General features: G+C 43.0%; 2 protein-coding genes across 4 annotated transcripts in view; one reads left to right on the forward strand and one right to left on the reverse strand.

Annotated features, from left to right (window-relative positions):
* LOC117096078 (cat eye syndrome critical region protein 2) overlaps positions 1-24,362 on the reverse strand; it is a 201,512-nt gene that overhangs the window by 151,869 nt on the left and 25,281 nt on the right. The window lies entirely within an intron of this gene.
* LOC117096080 (non-histone chromosomal protein HMG-14-like) lies at positions 7,222-8,177 on the forward strand. Its single transcript, XM_033233031.1, has one exon. It carries the CDS (start codon positions 7,324-7,326, stop codon positions 7,624-7,626), a length of 303 nt encoding a protein of 100 aa, XP_033088922.1. The 5' UTR covers positions 7,222-7,323; the 3' UTR covers positions 7,627-8,177.

Genomic DNA, 24,362 nt, shown 5'->3' on the forward strand with positions numbered 1-24,362 from the left:
TGCAGAAGAAACAAGGCAAGTTTTGAGAATATTAGCCACAACACTACTAATGGCCAGAATACTGGCCATTAGAATATTCTAGAAATTTACTAGTACGTGACTTTGAGATTACACATTTCACTATAAAGTTACATCCTAAGGAAAGAGTCATGTATACGCTTACACAGAGATGTCATCTTAGCACTGTTAGTCCATTTAAGATTGGAAAAAACCCTGACGTCCGACAACAGGCAATAAATGACAGCATGGCCATATCTGAATTACAGTGATATTAGATCTACATATTAACATGAAAAACATTTATTACATATTACCTTTAAAAAGCCATAAAAATGTATATTGTGTATTGATACATTTTACATGTATCTGTATATATACATAGGTAGACCTATATAGGCTCAAAGTAATTATAATTATTTTCTTCTTTTTGCTTATCTCAATTTCCTAAAATGTTTACAATAATTTTTTTTGAAAGAGAAAGGTACTGTTTTAAATTTTGACATTTATGTAAAATATTTTAATAAAAAACAAAAACAAGGACCAAGGTGCCAAGGGTCTGGATTTTACTAAATAAATGGTAAGATAGGTCCTATATTAAGGACCTGCCTAACCCAAGTCTTGAGTTCTTCCCATCGTGTATCTTATGTTTAACATTTCCAAGTCTATCCGACCCAGCCTGATAATTACTTTCAGTGAAACCCAGCTTGCACATCCCAGGTCCATTACATCACATTCTTGCACTCAAGGGAGGCCCAGATGGATCTTTCACACTGGATTGGACAGCAGGAACGGATGGACTCGTTCCAAAGTGCTAAGCCACCATCTGCAGCCTTCTGTTAATTTTCTCCATCTCATCTGTCCCATTCCCAATTCTTTGTACATACCCATTGCACAAGTAATCAAGATTTGCCCTGATTGCCCTGATATGCTCTTCCCATAAGGCAGGTAGAAATATAATATTAAATTAAATTATTTTCAACTAAAGCAATGCCTTCACATGACTCTCAATCCAAAAACATTACTCTGTGCCTAATGTTAAAGGCCATGCAAAGTACTAAAAGAGCATAATATAATACATGGTCAGCATGACAAAGAACTTAAGAATCCAACTGATAAAACAGAACTCGTAAATGTGAAACAATGAGAAAATGATTAAGTCTTGGGCTTCCTATTAACTGCTAGGCTTGGCTCTACTGGTTCTAATCCCAATTCAACTCACTACCTATTATATGATCTTAGGCAACATCCTCAACTGTAAAACTATGAGTTAAACTTAAATTATCTCTAACATCCTTTCCAGCTTTTACCTTCCATAGCTCTAGAAACAATGAATCAGAGAAAAGAAAGACAAATGTGGGCTTCTAGAACGTGTTATAAATTACCTATGCAGAGACAACCACCAAGTGAATCTGGCAAGGAAGAAAATTTCTAGTCAATTAAAGCTTGTTTTGGCCAGGCTCAGTGGCTCATGCCTGTAATCCCAGCACTTTGGGAAGAAGAGGCGGGCAGATCACAAGGCCGGGAGTTCGAGACCATCCTGACCAACATAGTGAAACCTCATCTCTGCTAAAAATACAAAACTTATTTGGGTGTGGTGGCACGCATCTGTAGGCCCAGCTACTCAGGAGGCTGAGGCAGGAGAATCGTTTGAATTCGGGAGGTGGAGGCCGCAGTGAGCCGAGACTGTGCCACTGCATTCCAGCCTGGGCGACAGAGGAAGAATCTGCTTCAAAAAAAAAAAAAAAAAAAAAAAAAAGGCTTGTTTTTGTTATACAAATGGGGGGTCAGAAAGTAAATGAAAGAAAAGTATACCATTCTCCTCCCATTAGAAAAATCCTGACAAGGCTTACGCTATGTAAACAAATCTACTAGTAGAGAGGGGCAGTGACAACAAAAAAAAAAGTGAACAGGGCTGGGCACAGTGGTTCATGCCTGTAATCCCAGCACTTTGGGAGGCCGAGGCGGGCAGACCACTTGAGGTCAGGAGTTCAAGACCAGCCTGGCCAACACGGTGAAACCCCGTCTAGACTAAAAATACAAAAATTAGCCAGGCATGGTGGCATGTGCCTGTAATTCCAGCTACTCGGGAGGCTGAGGCGTGAGAATCGCTTGAACCTGGGAGGTGGAGGCTGCAATGAGCCAAGACCCTGCCACTGCACTCCAGCCTGGGCAACAGAGCGAGACTCTGTCTCAAAAAAATAAAAATAAAAATAAAAAAATAGCAGACAGGAAACACTTGATCGAGTATGTGTGAAGCTCTTTATTAGACACAGTTCAGAATACAAATATGGATAAAAGACAGTCCCTACTTTTGGAAATTTTATTTCATTTATTCATTCATTCATTCACTCAGAAAATATTTATTGAATACATCTACTATGTATAGGACAATTCTAGGTAATGTAATACAAGAATGCATAGGATAGAGAAGATCCCTGCTCTGATACAACTCACATTCTTAGGGAGAAAACAGACTAAAGTAAACCAAAAAGGTAACCCCAGAAGAAGGAAGCAGAAAAGAGTTAAATATGACAGAGATTGACTGGGTTGGGAAGAGAAGCGAGGGCACACTTTTCACTGGGTGATCATGAACACAGAATGTTAATAATCACTGACACTGGGTGACAGGAATTCATTGTGTTACTCTCTTTATAAAACTTACTTAAAATTAGTCCAGGTGCGGTGGCTCACACCTGTAATCCCAGCACTTTGGGAGGCCGAGGCAGGTGGATCACGAGGTCAAGAGATTGAGACCATCCTGGCCAACGTGGTGAAACCCCATCTTTACTAAAAATACAAAAATTAGCTGGGTGTTGTGGGAGGCGGGTAGATCACGAGGTCAAAAGATCGAGACCATCCTGATCAACATGGTGAAACTCCGTCTCTACTAAAAATACAAAAATTAGCTGGGTGTGGTGGCGGGTGCCTGTAGTCCCAGCTACTCAGGAGGCTGACGCACGAGAATCGCTTGAACCTGGGAGGTGGGGGTTACAGTGAGCTGAGATCATGCCACTACACTCCAGCTGGGCGACAGTGAGACTCCGTCTCAAAAAAACAAACAAACCGGCCGGGCGCGGTGGCTCAAGCCTGTAATCCCAGCACTTTGGGAGGCCGAGACGGGCGGATCACAAGGTCAGGAGATCGAGACCATCCTGGCTAACACGGTGAAACCCCGTCTCTACTAAAAGTACAAAAACTAGCCGGGCGAGGTGGCGGGCGCCTGTAGTCCCAGCTACTCGGGAGGCTGAGGCAGGAGAATGGCATAAACCCGGGAGGCGGAGCTTGCAGTGAGCTGAGATCTGGCCACTGCACTCCAGTCCCGGCGACAGAGCGAGACTCCGCCTCAAAAAAAAAAAAGAAAAAAAAGAAAAAAAAAAAAAACAAACCAACCAACCAACAAACAAAAACACCTATTTGGAATTAATAAAATAGAACAAGCTATGGATAGGCTGATCAGGGCATGTTTCATTCACTGAGATGACATCTGAGCTGAGAGCTGGAAACCATGAGCAGGTGCAAAGCCCCTAAGAAGTTCAGAGTCTTTATGAGAAGAAAAGAAAGCTGATGAGCTAAAAAGCTAGGAGAGAATGGTATGAGGCAAGGAAGGCAGAAGATGCAGAAAGTTTCTGTGGGCCCGCTAAGCAATGGTAAGGGATTTAGACTATTCTAAATGCAAGAGAAAGCCACTGGAGGGTTTTACGCAACAATGGGAAGAGAGCAAGATACTATGCTTGCTTTTGTTTTATGAATACAAGGTAATACAAGGTAGGTGCTAAATCAGGTAACCCAAAATATATTTATGTTTAGCTATGGGAGGAACTAACATGTTGGTGGCATCTTTACCTTCGCTAACCTTTTATCTGAACTGATAGTAACATTAACTTCTCATTCCCAGCAACAACCAATCCAAAGACACTAATGCAGGACCTGGAATGGTGCTTCAGAAACATCTTGGGTGAGAAAGCAATCAGTGTAGGCTTAAAAATATTGTTACAGATGTCCAACAAAAATGCTGAGCAAACAACATGTGGGCTAGAATTTCAGACTTTAAAGATCTTACTTAGAAAAAAATGGCATTCTGGCTACCATGACAGCTGCCACATAAATGAAAAGGAAACTGAGGCATACAACAGATGAATGACTTGCCCAATCACACCGCTAGTAAGAGGAAGAATGGAGACACAGGGATGTGAAGTCCACTCTGCTGACTTCCTGACCAGTGTTCTTTCCAGAGCACCACAAAGAAGCAAACATAAAAATAATTTAGAATCCAGAGACAGAAAGCAGACGAGTGGATGCCGGGGGCTGGGGGATGAGGGGGCCGAGGGCGGGTACAGGGTCTCTCTTTCTGAGGTGATAAAAACGTCTTGGAACTGGATAGAAACGACAGCTGCACGACATATTGAATTCACTCAATGTGACTGAATCATACACTTTAAAATGGTTAACAATTAATTTTACGTTATGTAAATTTTGCCCCAATTTAACAAATGAACTTGAAAAAATAAAAATAATAACTTAGAGGGGATCACCCACAACTGATGACAAGATGATCAGTCACCAAAGGTACAGTTTTGGACACCCACGTTCTAATCAAAACTCAAGAAAAGCTGGCTTCAGACCAGGGTTTCTCAATCTCAGCCGTACTGACATTTTGGACTAGATGATTTTTGTTGCTGTTCTGAAGAGCTGTCTTATGCACTGTAGGCTATGTGACAATATTCCTGACCTCTACCCACACCCCTCCTTCCCCTGAGTTGTGGCAACCAAAACTGTCTCCAGACACTGCCAAAGTCCTCTAAGGGGCAAATCACCCCGTCGAGAACCACTGTCAGACAAAGTGCCTAACTTCTCCTATCTTAATTTCCTCAATCATCCACCCAAAACCTGAGGCTACAATAAGGCCCTCTATTCACGCCTCTTTTTTTTTTTTTTTTTTGGGGGGGGCGCGGGAGAGAACTTCACTCTATTGCCTAGGCTGGTGTGCAGTGGTGTGATCTCAGCTCACTGCAACCTCCGCCTCCCAGCTTCAAGCAATTCTCATGCCTCAGCCTTCCCAGTAGCTGGGATTACACGCACCTGCCACCGTGCCTGGCGAATTTTGTGTTTTTAGTAGAGATAGGGTTTCACCATGTTGACCAGGGTGGTCTCAAACTCCTGACCTCAGGTGATCCGTGCACCTCGGCCTCCCAAAGTGCTGGGATTACAGGCGTGAGCCACCACACCCGGCCTCTTTCGATTGTAGCCCAGTACTCTCTTTCACCTGCCTTGCTCTATATCTCACTAGGCTGATGCGAGCTTATATTGAAATAACTAGGGAAATGATTTTACACCAAAAGATCCTTAAAACAACAACAACAACAAACTCCTCAAAGACAGTAAGTGGCTATGAAGAGAGTTATTCTTAAATTTCTATCCAAAGAAAGTATTGGTATAAAAGCTTTCCGTTAAGCTTTAAGAACATGGCTAATAAACTAATATTCCAGTTGTCAAAGGACTGTAGTTTCTGAATCTGCATTTTTTGTTTGATTTGTACTTAAATGTTTCTTATACAAGGTGCTTCCCTTTGAAACTGACTGACACATCTGCTTGTTTACCTCACCAGTGTTCAAGAAGGATTTTAGGTTCCTCTATTTTCACACCAGAATACCCCAGGCATGTCAGGCAGTAAAGGGTTAATTTAATTAGTTCTGTGTATGCTCAAAGAATTACAAGCAACTTCATTTAATTATTAAGCAGCCAATCAGGTAATCTCTGTGGTTGATTAGTGCACTAATGAAATAATGTCTTCCAGTTCAAAGCTGTCATTCCAATCAGGAGACAGCTCTTCAGCTAGAAGAAAGAGCTGGCAGGATTTCCAGACTCACGCTAAGAATTTGGGGAAGGGAAATGAATCATTTCATATTTCACCCCATTGTATTAAAAGATAAAGAAGTTTGTGAACTGACATTTATAAGATACTCTAGCCAAGAATAGCAGAATACACATTCTTTCCTTTTCTTTTTTTTTGGAGGGAGGGCTGGGGGGAGCAACAGAGTCCTGTTTTGTCACCCAGGCTGGAGGGCAGTGGTATCATCTCGACTCACTGCAACCTCCACCTCCTAGGTTCAAGTGATTCTCATGAATCAGCCTCCCCAGTAGCTGGGATTACAGGCGTGCACCACCACGCCTGGCAAATTTTTGCATTTTTTTAGTAGACAGGGTTTCGTCATGTTGGCCAGGCTGGTCTCGAACTCCTGACTTCAGGTGGTCCTCCTGCCTCAGCTTCCCAAAGTGCTGGGATTACAGGCATGAGCCACCATGCCCAGCCCTACACATTCTTTTCAAGTGAACATGAAACGTTTACCAAGAGACACCATATTCTGGCCCATAAAACAAGTCTCAATACATTTAAAAGGATGCAAGTCATACAAAATATGTTGTCTGACTAAAGTGGGTTAAATTAGATATCATTAATAGAAAGCTCTCTGGAAAATTTCCAAATATCTGAAAACTAATATTCTTCACACTTCTAATAACTAATACACTTCTAATATATTCATATTTCTAAATAACCCATGGTTGCAGGAAAAAAATCGAAAGGGAAAAGGGAAAGATCCGAATGCTTTTTCTCTAAGATGAGGAACAAGACCAGGATGTCTACTCTGGCCTCTACATTTTATGGTTGGCTCTAGACACTGCAATAAGGTAAGAAAAAGAAGTAAGTGGCCTCCACATTGCAAAAAAATGCACAATTATCTTTATTTACAAACAACATGATCATCTATGCAGAAAATCCAATGGAATCTACAAACAGGCTGCTAAAAGAGGTGAGTTTAAGAAGGTTACAGATACAAGAGTAATATACAAAACTCAATGCTATTTCTATATACTAGCAAATAATCGAAAACTTTTTTTCTTTTTTGAGACAGTCTCGCTGTTTTGCCCAGGCTGGAGTGCCATGGCACAATCTCGGCTCACAGCAATCTCCACCTCCCAGGTTCAAAAGGTTCTCCTGCCTCAGCCTCCCCAGTAGCTGGGATTACAGGCGCCCGCCACCACGCCCAGCTAATTTTTTGTATTTTTTTTAGTAGAGATGGGGTTTCACTATTTTGGCCAGGCTGGTCTTGAACTCCTGACCTCAGATGATCCACCTGCCTCAGCATCCCAAAGTGCTGGGATTACAGGTGTGAGTCACCGTGCCCGGCCGAAAACTTTTAAAAATGTGTAACAGCGAGCTCGGGCGGCGGGAGGAGTGGCAGCGGCCAGGCAGCCCAGTTTTGCGAAGGCTCTCGGCGCGCCGCGGCCCGCAGGCACCTGGCACGCACCTTCCCCACCGCCGGGATGCCCAAGAGGAAGGTCAGCTCTGCCGAAGGGGCCGCCAAGGAAGAGCCCAAGAGGAGATCGGCGCAGTTGTCAGCTAAACCTCCTGCAAAAGTGGAAGCGAAGCCGAAAAAGGCAGCAGCGAAAGATAAATCTTCAGAGAAAAAAGTGCAAACAAAAGGGAAAAGGGGAGCAAAGGGAAAACAGGCCGAAGTGGCTAACCAACAAACTAAAGAAGATTTACCTGCAGAAAACGGGGAAATGAAAACTGAGGAGAATCCAGCCTCTAATGAAGCAGGAGAGAAAGAAGCCAAGTCTGATTAACGCCATATACCATGTCTTACCAGTGGTCCCTGTCTCCCTTCTTGTACAATCCAGAGGAATATTTTTATCAACTATTTTGTAAATGCAAGTTTTTCAGTAGCACTAGAAACATTTTTAAGAAGGAGGGAATCCCACCTCATCCCATTTTTTAAGTGTAAATGCTTTTTTTTTTTAAGAGGTGAAATCATTTGCTGGTTGTTTATTTTTTGGTACAACCAGAAACTAGTATGGGATATTGAATTATGGGAGGCTCTGACTGTCTCGGGTGCCAGCTTAACATTCCACAGATGGGGGGTTAGTTTTTATATCCTATAATACAAAGTATATTAAATGGCAATATGGAGTCAGTCCTGCATTTAATGTCTTGAATATTTTAAATTACTTCTATTCCCATGTTGTTTTTTAGTAGAATTGTTTCCTACAGAAAACCACTCCTTGATCACGTTGCTCCCTGTCGGAATTGTGTGCACTCTGTAACATCTTTGGTTGTGGCAGTCCTGTTTTCCTGATAACTTTGTTACTGTGCTGTGAAAGATGACAGATTTGAGTATGCAGTGTACATGCTATTCAGCTGTGAACTCGTGGGCCGTGTGTAACAGCTGACCAACATGTGAAGATACTGGCACTTGATAGCCTCTGAAGGAACATTTGCTTCCAAATCTTAAGCTGGAAAGTCACTGGAGTAACTTTAAAAAAGGTTTACAATACATGGCTTTTTCGAATTTCGTTACATAGGTTAAGAACTGTGTACAAACTGAAATGTCTCTACTGATCCTCAACCAGTAAAATCTCAATGATGAAAAAAATGTGTAACAGCATCAAAAAGAATGACGTATTCTGGGATAAATCTGACAAAAGATGGGAGATACCTAAAGAGTTGAGAATTTGAATATAAAATTTTTCTGTCAGAAATCAAAGAAAACCTAGAGAGGGAGACAGGTACCATCATCACGGTCAGAAGACTCAATAGTGTTAAGAGGCCCATTTTCTACAAATGGACCTAGATATTCAATACAACTGCAATCTAAATGCTAGCAGGCTTTTTTTGTAGAAACTGATAAACTAATTCTAAAATTCATATGGAAATATAAAAAAATATAAAATAGCCAAAGCAACTTTGAAAATGAACAAAGTGAGGGGACTAACATTATTTGATTTCACAACTTATTAAAAGCTACACTAATTAAGCTACTGTGATATTGTCTCAAAAACTGAACAGAGTGAACAATGACATAGAACAGAGTCCAGAAATGAACCCATATGTATATGGAAAACTGACGTGGGCAACTAATAAAGGACAGTCTTTTTTTTTTTTTTTTGGCGGGGGCGGAGTCTCGCTCTGTCACCCAGGCTGGAGTGCACTGGCACGATCTTGGCTCCCTGCAACCTCCACCTTCTCGGTTCAAGCGATTCTTCTGCCTCGGCCTCCCAAGTAGCTGGGACTACAGATGCACGATACCACGCCTGGCTAATTTTTGTATTTTTAGCAGAGATGGGGTTTCATCATATTGGCCAAGCTAGTCTCAAACTCCTGACCTTGTGATCCTCCCGACTCCGCCTCCCAAAGTGCTAGGATTACAGGTGTGAGACACTGTGCCCGGCCAGGATGGTCTTTTCTACAAATGCTCCTAAACACATGCCCCTTACCCACCCCCCAAAAAACCCCACGAACTTTGATCGGTACTTTACATCATATGCAAACATCAACTCAAAATGAAACACAGACTTGAATGGTAAATCTAAAACAATAAAACTTCTAAAAGAAAATGTAAGAAACAAAACCTTTGTGACCTTAGATTAGGAAAAAGCAAAACCAGAATACATAAACAGCTCAATAGACAAAGTGTCCAATTTTAAAATGTGCAAAAGACCTTAACTAAAAGATCACCAAAGATATAAATAGCTAACAAACACAGAAAAGGTGAAAATTCGTGATAAGGGAGATGCAGATCAAAACCACATTAAAATAGCCCTTCGCCCCCACTAGTGAATAGTGATCATCAAAAGGACAGGCAATAACAAGTATTGATGACGTGAAAAAATCAGAGCCCCTTATTCACTACTGTTGAAAACAGAAATTGGTGTGTTTTCTTTGGAAAACAACTTTGCCAGTTTCTTTAGAAGTTAAAACATAACTCCAGTCCTACTCCTAAGTATTTGTCCAAGAAAAAAAAGAAAGCACACAAACACCTACAAGCAAATACATGCAGCTATTATCTATAATAGCCCCAAACAAAAACAATCCAAAAGCAAAAACAATCCATCATCTAGTGTATGGATAAAAAACAGGTATAGCCAAACAATGGCAGTACCCAAAACAGAAAAAAAATGAGGACATGTCTAAAGGAGACCGGAGCCAGCCGGAAAGAATTCCCAATGGCCAAAGCTGACACAATTTGAGCAGCTAAATAAACAGTATTAGATTCAAATCCAAAAGATAAGTATCAATGAGTCCAAACGGATGACAACAGACTTAAGGAGACATGCGATGTTAGGTGGAATGCAAGAACAAATCCTGAAATGAAAAGATGGGGAAACTGTCGCAATCTAAATAGTCTGAAGTTTAGTTCACAGTACTGCACGAATGTGAATGTCTTCGTTTTGACAAATTTACCATGATTATAAAAAATTAAACATTAGAGGAAGCTGGGTGGAGGGTTTATAGAAGGGATCAGCAAACTACAATCCAAGGGCCAAATCCAGCCTACCACCTGTTTTCATAAATAAAGTTTGACTGGAACGCATCCATTCATTTCCTCACTGTCTTATGGCAGCCTCTGCCCTACATGAGCACAGTAGTCCTAGGAAAGACCATTTGGTCTAAAATATTTATTATCTGGCTCTTCATGGGAAAAAGTTTGCCAAGCCCTGATATACATGAAGTCTTTCTCTGTGCTGTCATTGTAACTATTCTTTAAATCTAAAATGATTCTAAAATAAATTTATTTTTTTAAAAAGCTAAAATGTTGGCCAGGTGCAGTGGCTCACGCCCGTAATCCCAGCACTTTGGGAGGCAGAGGCAGGCGGATTGCCTGAGCTCAGGAGTTCAAAACCAGCCTGGGCAACATGGAGAAATCCCATCTCTACTAAAAATACAAGAAATTAGCCGGGCATGGTGGCGGGCACCTGTAATCCCAGCTACTCGGGAGGCTGAGGCAGGAGAATCACTTGAATCCGGGAGGCGGAGGTTGCAGTGAGCTGAGACTGTGCTACTGCACTCCAGCCTGGGCAAAACAGTGAGACTCTGTCTCACAAAAAAAAAGTTAAAATGCTGAGCTGGGTATGGTGTTCAGCACCCATAGTCCCAGCTACTCAGGAGGCTGAAGGGGGAGGAGTGCTTGCACCCAGGAGCTCAAGGCCAGACTGGGCAACACAGTGAGACCCCATCTGTTAAAAAAAAAAAAGTGGAGGGTTATATCTTCACCTACCATATGACCCAGTCATTCTACTTACAGGTACTTACCCAAGTGAAACGAAAGCATATGTCCAAAGAACGGTACACAAATTTTTGCCAATGGGTGAACTCAATAAACAAACTATATACTATCTATCCATAAACTGGCATAGTACTCAACAATAAAAAGGAAATCAACTATTGGCACATGCTACAGAATGAATGAATTTCTATTTACACTGAATAGAAGGAACAGGAACAACAACAAAAGAGTGCATATCTCATGTAAAAGTCTAGGAAATGTAAACTAACATACAGTGAAAGAAAGCAGATTGGGGGGTCACCCTGGGAGAAACACAGGCTGGGGCGAGACAGGAGGTAAAGAGATTACAAAGGGACACAAGGATATCACACCCTCGCGTGGCGTAGGCGGACACGTTCATCTTGACTGCGGTGATGGTTTCACTAGTGTGTGTATATATGTCAAAACTTGCCAAATTGTACACATAAATATTTGCGGTAGATTATGTCAGTTATACCTCAGTAAAGCTGTTTTTAAAAATAAGTTGCAAAAATATTCTTCTGGTCTTCTGATATCAAGCATTATGAAGAAACAGACGAATCCATAGACAAATCTCTTCAGCTACCAATTTCTGTCATCCGTCCCTCCTTAGCTCTGGAACACTCTTTCTTTAGGGGAGATGAAGATTCTGAATCATAGTCACACTTGTATTAGAAGTCTTCAGAAAATCCTGCAAGAATAAGACTCCCCTGGGGACCTGGCATGGTGGCTCACACCTGTAATCCCAGCACTTTGGAAGGCCAAGGCGGGAGAATCCCCTGAGCCCAGGAGTTCAAGACCAGTCTGAGCAACATAGTGAGATCCCATCTCTACCAAAAAAAAAAAAAAAAAAAAAAAAGTCAAAAAATTAACCAGCCACGGTGGCATGCGCCTGCAGTCCCAGCTACTAAGGAGGCTGAGGCCAAAGGATTGCTTGAGCCCACGAGGTTAAGGCTGCAGTGAGCAGAGATTATGCCACTGCACTCCAGCCTGCAACAGAGGCAGACCCTGTCTCAAAACAAACAAAAAAGACTCTCCTGGGATCCTGCCAACAAACTATACACAGGCAAGTGAGATCCCAGTTACCTGGATAAGCAGCAAGGTATTTACAGAACAAACCCTCTGACCTCCCTCTTCTCTGCCCTTCTCAGACTTTCTGTCTTTCCCCTCGCTCTTAAGCCCGGGAGTCAGAATGCAGCTCCGCCATAAAACAAAGACTTCAGAAATGAAATGACTCGCAAGAAAAAGGACATTTCTCAAGAGCCTACTAAGGATAAAGAGAGTTGAGAGGTGTGCCCAGCTTCTCTAACCCTTATTCAACACCCTGCAAGCATCTTCACTGAGTGACTTTGTACCTTGCTATCCATTCCAGACCTCCTTGTCTACTCCACACACCTCAGTGACTGGCTGCCACTAAGTTCTGCCCTTCCCAGATAGCTTTGTTTTTAAAATACAAACTCCTCTTCCTCAGTCACTTAATCTGACTTTGGCGTGACAGCTGAGGGTAATCCTAAAGATTACTTTGAAACTACAGGAAAGATAATGTAAATAAAACACTTAGATATAAAACATATTACCCAATACCTAAGTCACACTAAACGGTGTGCATTTTGGACACTGTCCCTGCAGGCAAAAGGAAGGAAAATGAGGAAACTAAGACTAATGGGGAAGCCAAATCTGCACTTCAGATTTTTTAAAAAGTAATGGCGCTTTAGAACTTAATATATTATATACCATGTGAGCATTAGCATGTCAGCATTAAATGTGAGGTCCAAAATTCAAAGAGATGCCAAAAGAATGTATTTCTTTTTCTTTTTTTTTTTTTTGAGACGGAGTCTTGCTCTGTCACCCAGGCTGGAGTGCAGTGGCGCGATCTCGGCTCACTGCAAGCTCTGCCTCCCGGGTTCCCGCCATTCTCCTGCCTCAGCCTCCCCAGTAGCTGGGACTACAGGCATCTGCCACCACGCCCGGCTAATTTTTGGTATTTTTTTTAGTAGAGACGGGGTTTCACCATGTTAGCCAGGATGGTCTCTATCTCCTGACCACGTGATCCGCCCGCCTCGGCCTCCCAAAGTAGTGGGATTACAGGCGTGAGCCACCGCGCCCGGCCAATAATGTATTTCTTGAATTTCAAGATTTCTGGACAAATTTTCCCTTAAATTCAAATACTGAAAGTTGAGAAATGATGAAATTACACTAAAATTTTTACTGTAGTAAAATCCACAATTTTACACTCATGGTGTAATCACATCTGAGTGTACTTATGCTCACCCTCCCATATAAAAATCACCATTACAGGTTGGGCGCGGTGGCTCATGCCTGCAATCCCAGTACTTTGGGAGGCCGAGGCAGGCAGATCATGAGATCAAGAGATCAAGACCATCCTGACCAACATAGCGAAACCCCGACTCTACTAAAAATACAAAAATTAGCCGGGTGTGGTGGCACATGCCTGTAATCCCAGCTACTAGGGAGGCTGAGGCAGGAGAATAATGTGAACCCGGGAGGCGGAGGTTGCAGTGAACCAAGATCGCACCACTGCCCTCCAGCCTGGGCGACAGAGGGAGATTCTGTCTCAAAAAAAAAAAAAAAAAAAAATCACCATTACTTCAACTCCTCCACTAATCCAAACCCTAAGCACCTGTCAGAAGAAGCATCTTCCCAGGAGAAGACTTTGGACGGAGAACCATAAAATGTTAGAGCTAAAAGAGAACTTGCCTCACCAAAAGATGAGAAAACCGAGGTCCAGAGAAATAAAAAGACTGTGAGGCTTCAAAAGCTAAAACTTTGAGCTAAAGCCGGGATGGGCATCTGGCATCCCACCTCCTGAGCCTTTTACGATACCATTAATGAGGCCTCCACGTTTTCTGTCCCTGCTGAACTTGACCAGCTCAGATCTCTGAGCCCAGTGCTTCTCACACTTTAATGTGCACAGTAATGACCTGGGAACCTGAGTAGACAGATCCAGGGTGAGACCTGAGATTCTACATTTCTAACAAGTTCCCAGGAGGTGCTCACCATGTTGGTCTGAGGACCTCAGATGGAGTCCGATATCACCTGATTCAACCTGTCCAAGTTAGCCTTATTACTTTACTACTTATGACTCCCAAGTCTATATTAAATCTCCCTGAGCCTCAATTATCTCATAAAAATATTGTTTTGCAATGTAACTACCAAATGAGATAATTCTATGTTAACAATCCTTGGCACATATTGAATGTTTAGTGAATAGTAACAGCTAATTTGAACACAATTTATAAGTTGGCACGATTTCGGTACTTTGCAAACCTGAAGGCATTTAATTCTCACATTAACTCCACAAGCAGTGCCATTTATTCCCATTTCTAAAGATGAGAAAACTGAGTGGAAGAGCTGTTAAGTAAATTGTCCAATGTCACAGAGGCACTGTGCATGGCACCAGGATACAAACCCCATCTGCTCCAGAATCTGCATTCTTAACCACCACTTCTCTCAATACATGTTTACTGTTATTTTCTCCCAGACAAAAACTCCCTTCAGAAGGTCAAATCTCCACTCAACTGCCTCTTGCATAACTCAAATTAAATGTTTCACCAGACCTCAAATTCAACATGTCCCACACTTACGACCTCACGTACTCATCACCCCAGACTCAATCCTCATATAATCTTCCCATCTCGATGAAGAGGAAGCGACGTCTGAGCAGTCACTGGGCCAGACCCGGGGAGTCACACCAGGCCGGTGGTCCAGCTGTCTTGGGCCCAATGCTCCCTCTTTACAACACATATTTTATAGTTTATAACACCCCCCACTTGGTTATACCAAAATGCAATTAACAGATGCTACAAATTCCTACATTCATAAATACAATCAATGTATTCCTCAACTGGAATCAGAAGCAGACACACCATGAAATATATAATAAAACAAAGGTCAAAATGAAAATGCTGACGCATGACCTCAGCAGGAGATGAAAGAGGTGCTTGTTCCTCCCCATGCAAGCTGAGAGTGCAGAGGCTGACGGACACAGTGCCGCATGAACAATCCAACAGGACCACTGACAAAGATGATGACACGGCACAGAATTTCCCAAAATGGTGGAAACTCTTACTAATGTTCCAAACAATACAAAGCATCATCTTTTACAGATGCACACCACAGCTGCGTTACTAAAAATTTCCATTTATGTTAAAACACCACAAAAATTAATTTGTGTTTATACATAGGGTTTGGACTTAGATTCAAATACAAAATTTTTTTTAACCTATATAAAAGCTCTTGGCTGCACACAGTGGTTCACACCTGTAATCCCAGCCTTTGGGGGGGCAAAGAGACCAGCCTGGCCAACATGGTGAAACCACATCTCTACTAAAATACAAAAAATTAGCCAGGTGTGGTGGCGCATGCCTGTAATCCCAGCTACTCGAGAGGCTGAGGCAGGAGAATCATCGCTTGCACCTGGGAGGTGGACGTTGCATTGAGCCGAGATCGCGCCACTATACCCCAGCCTGGGCGACAGAGCCAGACTGTCTCAAAAAAATAAATAAATGAAATGAATAAACAAATAAAAGCTCTTTAGGAGGGAGCAAATTCTTCACTGTGGAGAATGTCCCACGCACTGCGTAACATCTAGCATGCAGATCCCACCCACTACTCACCACAGATTCCCACAACACTCCCTCGGGATGACACTGCCCTGAAGATGCACTCTGCTCTGAAGACGCACTCTGCTAGCCTTCTCCTCTCTTACAAGCCATTGTCCAACCACATGCAATTACTTCTGTCTCCTACTCTCATATTCATGCTCTCATTCGATCTGTTATCCTTTCTACTTCACCTCCTGTCACCTCCAACCTACCCTCGTAACTTGTCCTTCTGGTTCTGGGCTGTTCATTCTATACCAAAAGTGAAGTGATCTTTCTACTCTGCAGAGATTGTTTCTCCATTCAATCAGCAAATATTTATTGCGCACAGGTTATATACCAGGAATGTTCTAACTACTTGACCACATCACTCAGTCCTGCTTAAACTTCAACTCCCATTACCACGGCAATTTTCAAACAGTGCTTCACTCTTACTCATTTTATATATTTTCTACGTAAAATTTCCTTTTAACAAAGGGATGCACAGTTTTTTTGTTTGTTTGTTTTTTGAGACAAGAGTCTCTCACTCTGTCGCCCAGGCTGCAGTGCGGTGGTGCAATCTCGACTCACTGCAACCTCTGCCTCCCAGGTTCAAGCAATTCTCCCTGCCTCAGCCTCCCAAGTAGCTGGGATTACAGGCACCCGCCACCATGCCCGGCTAATTTTTGTATTTTTAGTAGAGACGGGGTTTCACCATGTTGTCCAGGCTGGTCTCAAACTCCTGAACTCAGGTGATCCGCCCAGCTTGGCCGCCCCAAGTGCTGGGATTACAGGGGTGAGCCAAAGCACCTGGACTGTTTTGTTTTTTTGTTTGTTTGTAGACAGGCTCTCACTCTGTCACCCAGGCTAGAGTGCAGTGGTATGATCATGGCTCATTATGGCCTCAACCTCCTGGGCTCAAGCAATCCTCCCACCTCACCCTCCCCAAGTAGCTGGCACTGCAGGTACGCACCACCACAGCCAGTTTTTTTTTTTTATTTTTGTAGAGATGAGGCCCGACTGGTCTCCAACTCCTAAACTCAAGTGATCCACCTACCCCAGCCTCCCAAAGTGCTGGGATTATAGTCATGAGCCAAAAGCCTGGTCTCGAAATATTTTTAATTAAAAATGTTTTTAGACAGTGAAAGAATCCAGGAATGAGAAAGAATATTCATGATACTTTTATTAATGCAAATAAATTATTTCTAATCCATAATATAAAAATAAACAACTTATTACCCTTTTACAACAACAAAATGAAAACAATGATAAAGAACTTTTTGTGATAAGAGAAAAAAATCTGGATTTGGACTTGCATTAGACAATATTATGAAATATATTCTCTGTAGAAATACGAACGGTAAGTGGTTGTGCAGGATAATTTTCCTAGTCAATGCATGCTTAAGTATTTAAGAGTCAAATGTCAGCTGGGCACGGTGGCTCACGCCTGTAATCCCAGCACTTCCGGAGGCTGAGGCGGGCGGATCACTTGAGGTCAGGAGTTAGAAACCAGCCTGGACAAGATGGTGAAACCCCGTCTCTACCAAAAATACAAAAATTAGCCGGGCATGGTGGCGTGTGCCTGTAATCCCAGCTACTTGGGAGGCTGAGGCATAGAACCACTCAAACTCAAGAGATGGAGGTTGCCATGAGCCGAGATCGCGCCACTGCACTCCAGCCTGGGCGACAGAGTGAGACTTCATCTCAAAAAAAAAAAAAAAAAAAGAGTCAAATGTCATGATGTATGTTGACAAAAAAGTGTGAATTTTGTGTTTTTTTATTTTCGAAACGGGGTCTCACTCTGTCGTCCAGAATAGAGTGCAGTGGGTTCTTGGGTTCAGTGCTCTTGGGTTCAGGAGATCCTCCCACCTCAGCTTCCCAAGTAGCTGGGACTATAGCAATGTGCCACCATGCCTGGCTAATTTTTTTTTAAGAGATGGGATCTCGCTATGTTGCCCAGGCTGGTCTCAAACTGCTAGGCTCAAGTGATCCTCCTGCCTCGGCCTCCCAAACTCTTTTGGGAGTCTTTCTGTAATCACGCTAGGATTACAAGTGTGATTCACCACGCCCAGCTTGTCCTCGCTTTTTAAATGATCCTACAACCAATTATTTCAATAGCCTGCTCTTTTCATCATCATCAAATTCCCTCTGGGATCCCAAGGGGATCCGAAACTAACTAAGCCAAATGGATGCAAAACTAACATGTGGTAATGTGGATTCTTCTCCCACACCACAACCAACCTCCGAGCAAAATCCCTTTCAGCAGCCTGAGATGAAGGTTTGCCCTTTGCAATGTAGACTGATTCTCTATGCTCACAATTAAGTTGGAAAAGGCAATCAGAACTTCGCCTCTAAGGGTTAGCCCACTAGACTGTCCCAGACTACAATTAGGGAAATACCACCTACTTCTTGAAAATTAAAGAGTAATTAAACGACTTCTTACACACTATCAACAAAAACATTTCAGGATGGGCGTGGTGGCTCACACCTGTAATCCAAGCACTCTGGGAGGCCGAGGTAGGTGGATCACTTGAGGTCAGGATTTCAAGACCAGCCTGGCCAACATGGTGAAACTCCATCTCCACTAAAAACACAAATAAAAAAAACAGCTGGAGGTGGTAGCACAGGCCTGTAATCCCAGCTACTCAGGAGACTGAGCAGGAGAATTGCTTGAAGCTGGGTGGCGGAGGCTACAGTGAGCCAAGATCATGTCACTGCACTCCAACCCAGGCAACAGAGCAAGACTGTCTCAAAATACAACAACAAAACCCAAAGACATTCCAAAAGCAACTTCAAAAGTAACCATAAAGCTTCTAGAACAACAACAACAATGGCAGGGCGCAGTGGCTCACACCTGTAATCCCTTCACTTTGGGAAGCCAAAGCAGGTGGATCACCTGAGTCAGTTCGAGACCAGCCTGGCCAACATTATGAAACCCCGTCTCTACTAAAAATACAAAAAATTAGCCAAGCGTGGTGGCAGGCTCCTGTAATCCCAGCTACTCAGGAGGCCGAGGCAGGAGAATCACTTGAACCCGGGAGGCAGAGGTTGCAGTGAGCAGAGATCACGCCACTGCACTACAGCCTGGGTGACAAGAGCGAAACTCCATCTTAAAAAAACAAAAAATAGAAGAAATCTTCTGTGATCTCAGGTTTAGGCAAAGATCTCTGAGACAAAATGTCAAAAGCTCAATCCATAAGAGAGAATCTAGATAAATCTAGACTTCATCAAAATTAAAAGTTTCTGCTCTTCAAAAGACACTGTTAAGAGAAAGGGCAAGCCATGTACCAGGAGAAACAGCAGGTAAGAACTAAGTCCCAATATATGAAGAACTCTTAAAATGCACTAAAGAAAACTGCCCAATTCTGAAAATTTTGAAATGGTGGCACCCGCCTATGGTCCCAGCTACTGGGGAGGCTGAGATGGGAGAATTGTTTGAGCCTAGGATCCAGAGGTTGCAGTAAGCTGAGATTGTGCCACTGCATTCCAGCCTGGGCGACAGAGACAGATCCCATCTCAAAAGAAAAAGAAAAAGAAAGAAAGAAAATAGCCAAGAGACTTCAACAGACGTGTCGCTAAAGTTTATGGATGGCAAATAAGCGTTTGGGAGGATGCCCAGCATCGTAAAATCCAACCACAAGGAAATAGGGTTATACACCTCTTAAGATAGCTTCAAACAACAACTGACAACAAACTCTGGATGCAGAGGAACTGAAAAGTCGCACACATAGCTACTGGGAACATAAACTGCAAAAATGCTTTCCAAAATTAAACATGCATTTATCATAGGACTCAGCAATCTTATTCCCAGGTATTGTCTCAAACATTTATGCGTGGAAGCTTAAGGCGCTTTATTTATGATAGCCAAAACTAGAAACACACAAATGTTCTTCCTTTAGTGAAGGAACAAACTGATGTCAGTCCCAACAATGGATTGTTGTTAGGTAACAAGAAGGAATGAGGTGCTGATACATGCAACTACATGGATGAACAGCAAATGCATGATGCCAGGTGAAAGATGCAAGACTCAAATGGCTACATATTATTCACTTCCATTGATATGGCTCCAGCCTGAGCAGCAGAGCGAGACACCGTCTCAAAAAGAAAAAAAGGAAAAAGTCATAGAAATGTACAATAAATAGGTGTGGGAGGGGGACTTTAATGTATACAAACTATGCCTCAATTAAAATAATAAAAAGTAAATCACTTGGAGAACAGTTTGGTCATTCAGACGTACACTTACATATGACGCACAATTTCACCGCTAGGTATTTACCCAAGAGAACTGACAACGTGTCTACGAAGACCTGTATGTGAATATACTCAGCACCTTTATTCATAATTACCAAACCCTGTAAATAACTCAAATGTCCACTAACAGGAAGATGAAAAAACCCAAATTCTATCAATAGAAAGAGAGACAAACTGCAGTATAGTAGTAAGAAAAACGGATCACTGGTATACTGATACACACGATATTTACTGATACACACTATACTACTGCATCTTAAAGTCATTCTGTTGAGTGAAAGAAGCCAGACACAAAAGAATGCATAAGATTCGGCCGAGCACAGCGGCTCATGCCTGTAATCCCAGCACTGCGGGAGGCCGAGGCGGGTGGATCATGAGGTCAGGAGATCAAGACCATCCTGGCTAACATGGTGAAACCCTGTCTCTACTACAAATACAAAAAATTAGCTGGGCATGGTGACGGGCGCCTGAGGCAGGAGAATGGCGTGAACCCAGGAGGCGGAGCTGGCAGTGAGCAGAGATGGCGACACTGTACTCCAGCCTGGGTGACAGAGCGAGACTCCGTTTCAAAAAAAAAAAAAAAAAGAATCTGTAAGATTCTATTCGAGCCGGGTCCGGGGGCTCACACCTGTAATTCTAGCACTTTTGGGAGGCAGAGGTGGGTGAATTCCTTGAGCTCACGAGTTTGAAACCTGCCTGGGAAATACCGTGAGAACTCTTCTCTACCAAAAAAAAGATTCTATGAAGAGCAAATTCTAGAAAAGGTAAACTAATCTACAGTGACAGAAAGTAGATGAGTGATTGCCTGAGCCCAGAGTAGGGATGGGGTCGACTGCCAAGGGACACAAGGAAACATTTGGGGAAGATACAAATGCTCTGTATCTTGATTGATGGTAGTTACAAGGATCCATGCACTTTTCAAAACTCATACTATACACTTGAAAAGAATGGATTCTATGTATTTAAATTATACCTCAATAAAATTGATTTTTTTTTTTTTTTTTTGAGACAGAGTTTCGCTCTTTTTGCCCAGGCTGGAGTGCAATGGCGCGATCTCGGCTCACCGCAACCTCCGCCTCTGAGGTTCAAGCGATTCTCCTGCCTCAGCCTCCCGAGTAGCTGGGATTACAGGCATGCACCACCACCCCGGCTAATTTTGTATTTTTAGTAGAGACGGAGTTTCTCCATGTTGGTCAGGCTGGTCTTGAACTCCCGACCTCAGGTGATCCACCTGCCTCGGCCTCCCAAAGTACTGGGATTACAGGCGTGAGCCACCACGTCCAGCAAAATTGATTTTTAAAAAACAATTTACAATGAACATTCTGAAAATGAAATAAGACAATTCTATTCACAAGATCAAAATAATAAATTTAACAAAAAAAGCAAAAACCTACACTTGGAGAAGTATAAAACACTGTTGAGGCCCGGCGCGGTGGCTCAAGCCTGTAATCCCAGCACTTTGGGAGGCCGAGACGGGCAGATCACGAGGTCACAAGATCAAGACCATCCTGGCTAACACGGTGAAACCCCGTCTCTACTAAAAAATACAAAAAACTAGCCGGGCGAGGTGGCAGGTACCTGTAGTCCCAGCTACTCGGGAGGCTGAGGCAGGAGAATGGCGTAAACCTGGGAGGCGGAGCTTGCAGTGAGCTGAGATCTGGCCACTGCACTCCAGCCTGGGCGACAGAGCGAGACTCCGACTCAAAAAAAAAAACAAACAAAAAGAAAACCAAAACACTGCTGAAAGAAATTAAAGATCTAAGTAAATGGAAAACCATCTGATGCTCATGGATTGGAACACTTAGCATTGTTAAAATAGTGACACTATCCAAACTCATCTACAGATTCAATGCAATCCCTATCAAAATCCCACCTGATGCCTTTGCAAAAATTGACAAAACTGATTCCAAAGGGACCCCAAATAGCCAAAATAATCCTGAAAAAGGAAGAGGACTCACACTTCCTAATTTCAAAACTCACAAGACAGCATTAACCAGGACATAGTGGTACTGGCACAGGGACAGACATATAGATCAATGGAACAGAACTAAGAACCTAGGCTGGGTGTGGTGGTTCACGCTTAAAACTTTAGAAAACCTAGGCAGGAGCATCACTTAAGGCCAAGAGTTCAAGGCCAGCCTGTATAGCACAGTAAGACCCTGTCTCTACAAAAAAAACAGAAAAAAAAAATTAGCTGGGCACGGTGGCGCACATCTGTAGTCCCACCTACTCAGGAGGCTGAGGTGGGAGGATTGTTTGACCAGAGTTTAAGGCTGCAGTGAGCTATGACCACACCACTGCACTTTGGCCTAGATGATAGAACCAGAAACCGTCTTGGGGGGAAAAAAAAAAGAAGCCAGGTGCACAATATATGCAAATGGTAAATAAACACATGAAACTACTCAACATCATTAAGCATGAGGGAGGTACAAATCAAGACCACATGGAGAAACCATGCCACACCAACTAGGATGGCTAGAACCAGGGTCAGATAATAAGTGTTGGCAAGGATGTAGAGAAACTGGAACGCTCACATACTGCTGACGGGCACATAAAATTGTGCTGCCACTCTATAACCAGGCAGTTCCCAGATCAAACCTCGTTACTGTATGACCCTCCAATTCCACTTCTAGGTACATACCGAAGAGAACTGGAAACACATGTCCTCACAAAAACCTGCACACAAATGTTTAGAGCAGCATTATTTATAATAGCCAAAAGAGGAAAAAAACCTAAATGTCCACCAATGGGTAAATAAAATAAAATTATACACCATGTATAGTAAAAATAGCTATAAAAAGGAATTACATACTGATACTTTTTTTTTGACCTTGTGATCCGCCCGCCTTGTCCTCCCAAAATGCTGGGATTACAGGTGCCACCATGCCCGGCCTATACTGATACTTTCTACAACTTGGATGAAACTTAAAAACGTTATGCTGAACGAAAAATCCAATCACAAAAGGGCACATACTACATGATTCTACTCATTATGAAGGCCCAGAAAGGAAAAATCTATAAAAACAGAAAGTTGCTTAGGGCTGGGGAAACAAGAGGTAGGGAGAGCTGGGGAGGCAGGGAGCTCAAGGGTACAGGGTTTCTTTTTGAGGTGATGAAAACCTTATAAAGGTAGGGTTAGGGTGGCAACAGTTGTACATATTTGTAAATATACTAAAACCCATTAACTGGAATACTTTATTTATTTTCTGAGACAGAGTCTTACTTTGTCACCCAGGCTTCAGTGCAGTGGCGTGATCAAACTCACTGCAACCTCCACCTTCCAGGCTCAGGCAATTCTCCTGCCTCAGCCTCTCAAGTAGCTGGAATTACAGGCGCACGTCACCACACCTAGCTACTTTTTGTATTTTTAGTAGAGACAGGGTTTCACCATGTTGGCCAGGCTGGTCTCAAACTCCTGACCTCAGGTGATCCACCCACCTCGGCTTCCCAAAGTGCTGGGATTACAGGTGTCAGCCACCGTGCCAGGCCTACTTGTTGAACACTTTGAACGAATGACTTGTATAGTATGCAAATAATATCTCAATAAAGCTGTTTTTTTTTTCTTTGAGACAAGGTCTTGCTCTGTCACTCAGGCTGGAGTGCAGTGGTGCGACCACGGCTCACTGCAACTTCCACCTCCCTGGCTCAACAACCTCTACCTCCCCAGCTCAAGCAATCTTCCCAGCCCAGCTTCCCAAGTAGCTGAGACTACAGACATGCACCACCATGCCTGGTTTTGTTTTGTTTTGTTTTATTATTTTATTTTTGAGACAGAGTCTCACTGTCGCCCAAGCTGGAATGCAATGGCATGATCTTGACTCACTGCAACCTCCGCCTCCCAGGTTCAAGCGGTTCTCTTGCCTCGGCCTCCCGAGTAGCTAGGATTACCGGCATGCACCACTATGGCCAGTTAATTTTGTATTTTTAGTAGAGACAGGGTTTCCCCATGTTGGCCAGGCTGGTCACTGCGCCTGGCCATTTAAAAAAATTTTTGTTGTTATTGAGACACGGTCTTATTATGTTGCCCAGGCTGGTCTCAAACTCCTAGGCTCAAACAATCCTCCCACCACGAACTCCCAAAGGGCTAGGATTACAGGCATGAGCTACCAAACCACGCTTATTTTTTTAAACAAAAAACATTTGTATTTGGCCGGACACGGTGCCTCATGCTTGTGATCTGAGCACTTTGAGAGGCCGAAGCAGGTGGATCACCTGAGTTCAGGACTTTGAGAGTTCGAGACCAGCCCGGCCAACATGGTGAAACTCCATCTCCACTAAAAATACAAAAATTAGCTGGGTGTGGTGGCGCATGCCTGTAATCCCAGCTACTTGGGAAGCTGAGACGGGGAATTGCTTGAACCTGGAAGGTAGAAGTTGCAGTGAGCCGAGATCGTGCCACTGTACTCCCACCTGGAAGAGTGTAAGACTC

Source organism: Trachypithecus francoisi, unplaced genomic scaffold (genome assembly GCF_009764315.1).
Source record: "Trachypithecus francoisi isolate TF-2019V2 unplaced genomic scaffold, Tfra_2.0 Lachesis_group14, whole genome shotgun sequence".
NCBI classification, from domain to species: domain Eukaryota; kingdom Metazoa; phylum Chordata; class Mammalia; order Primates; family Cercopithecidae; genus Trachypithecus; species Trachypithecus francoisi.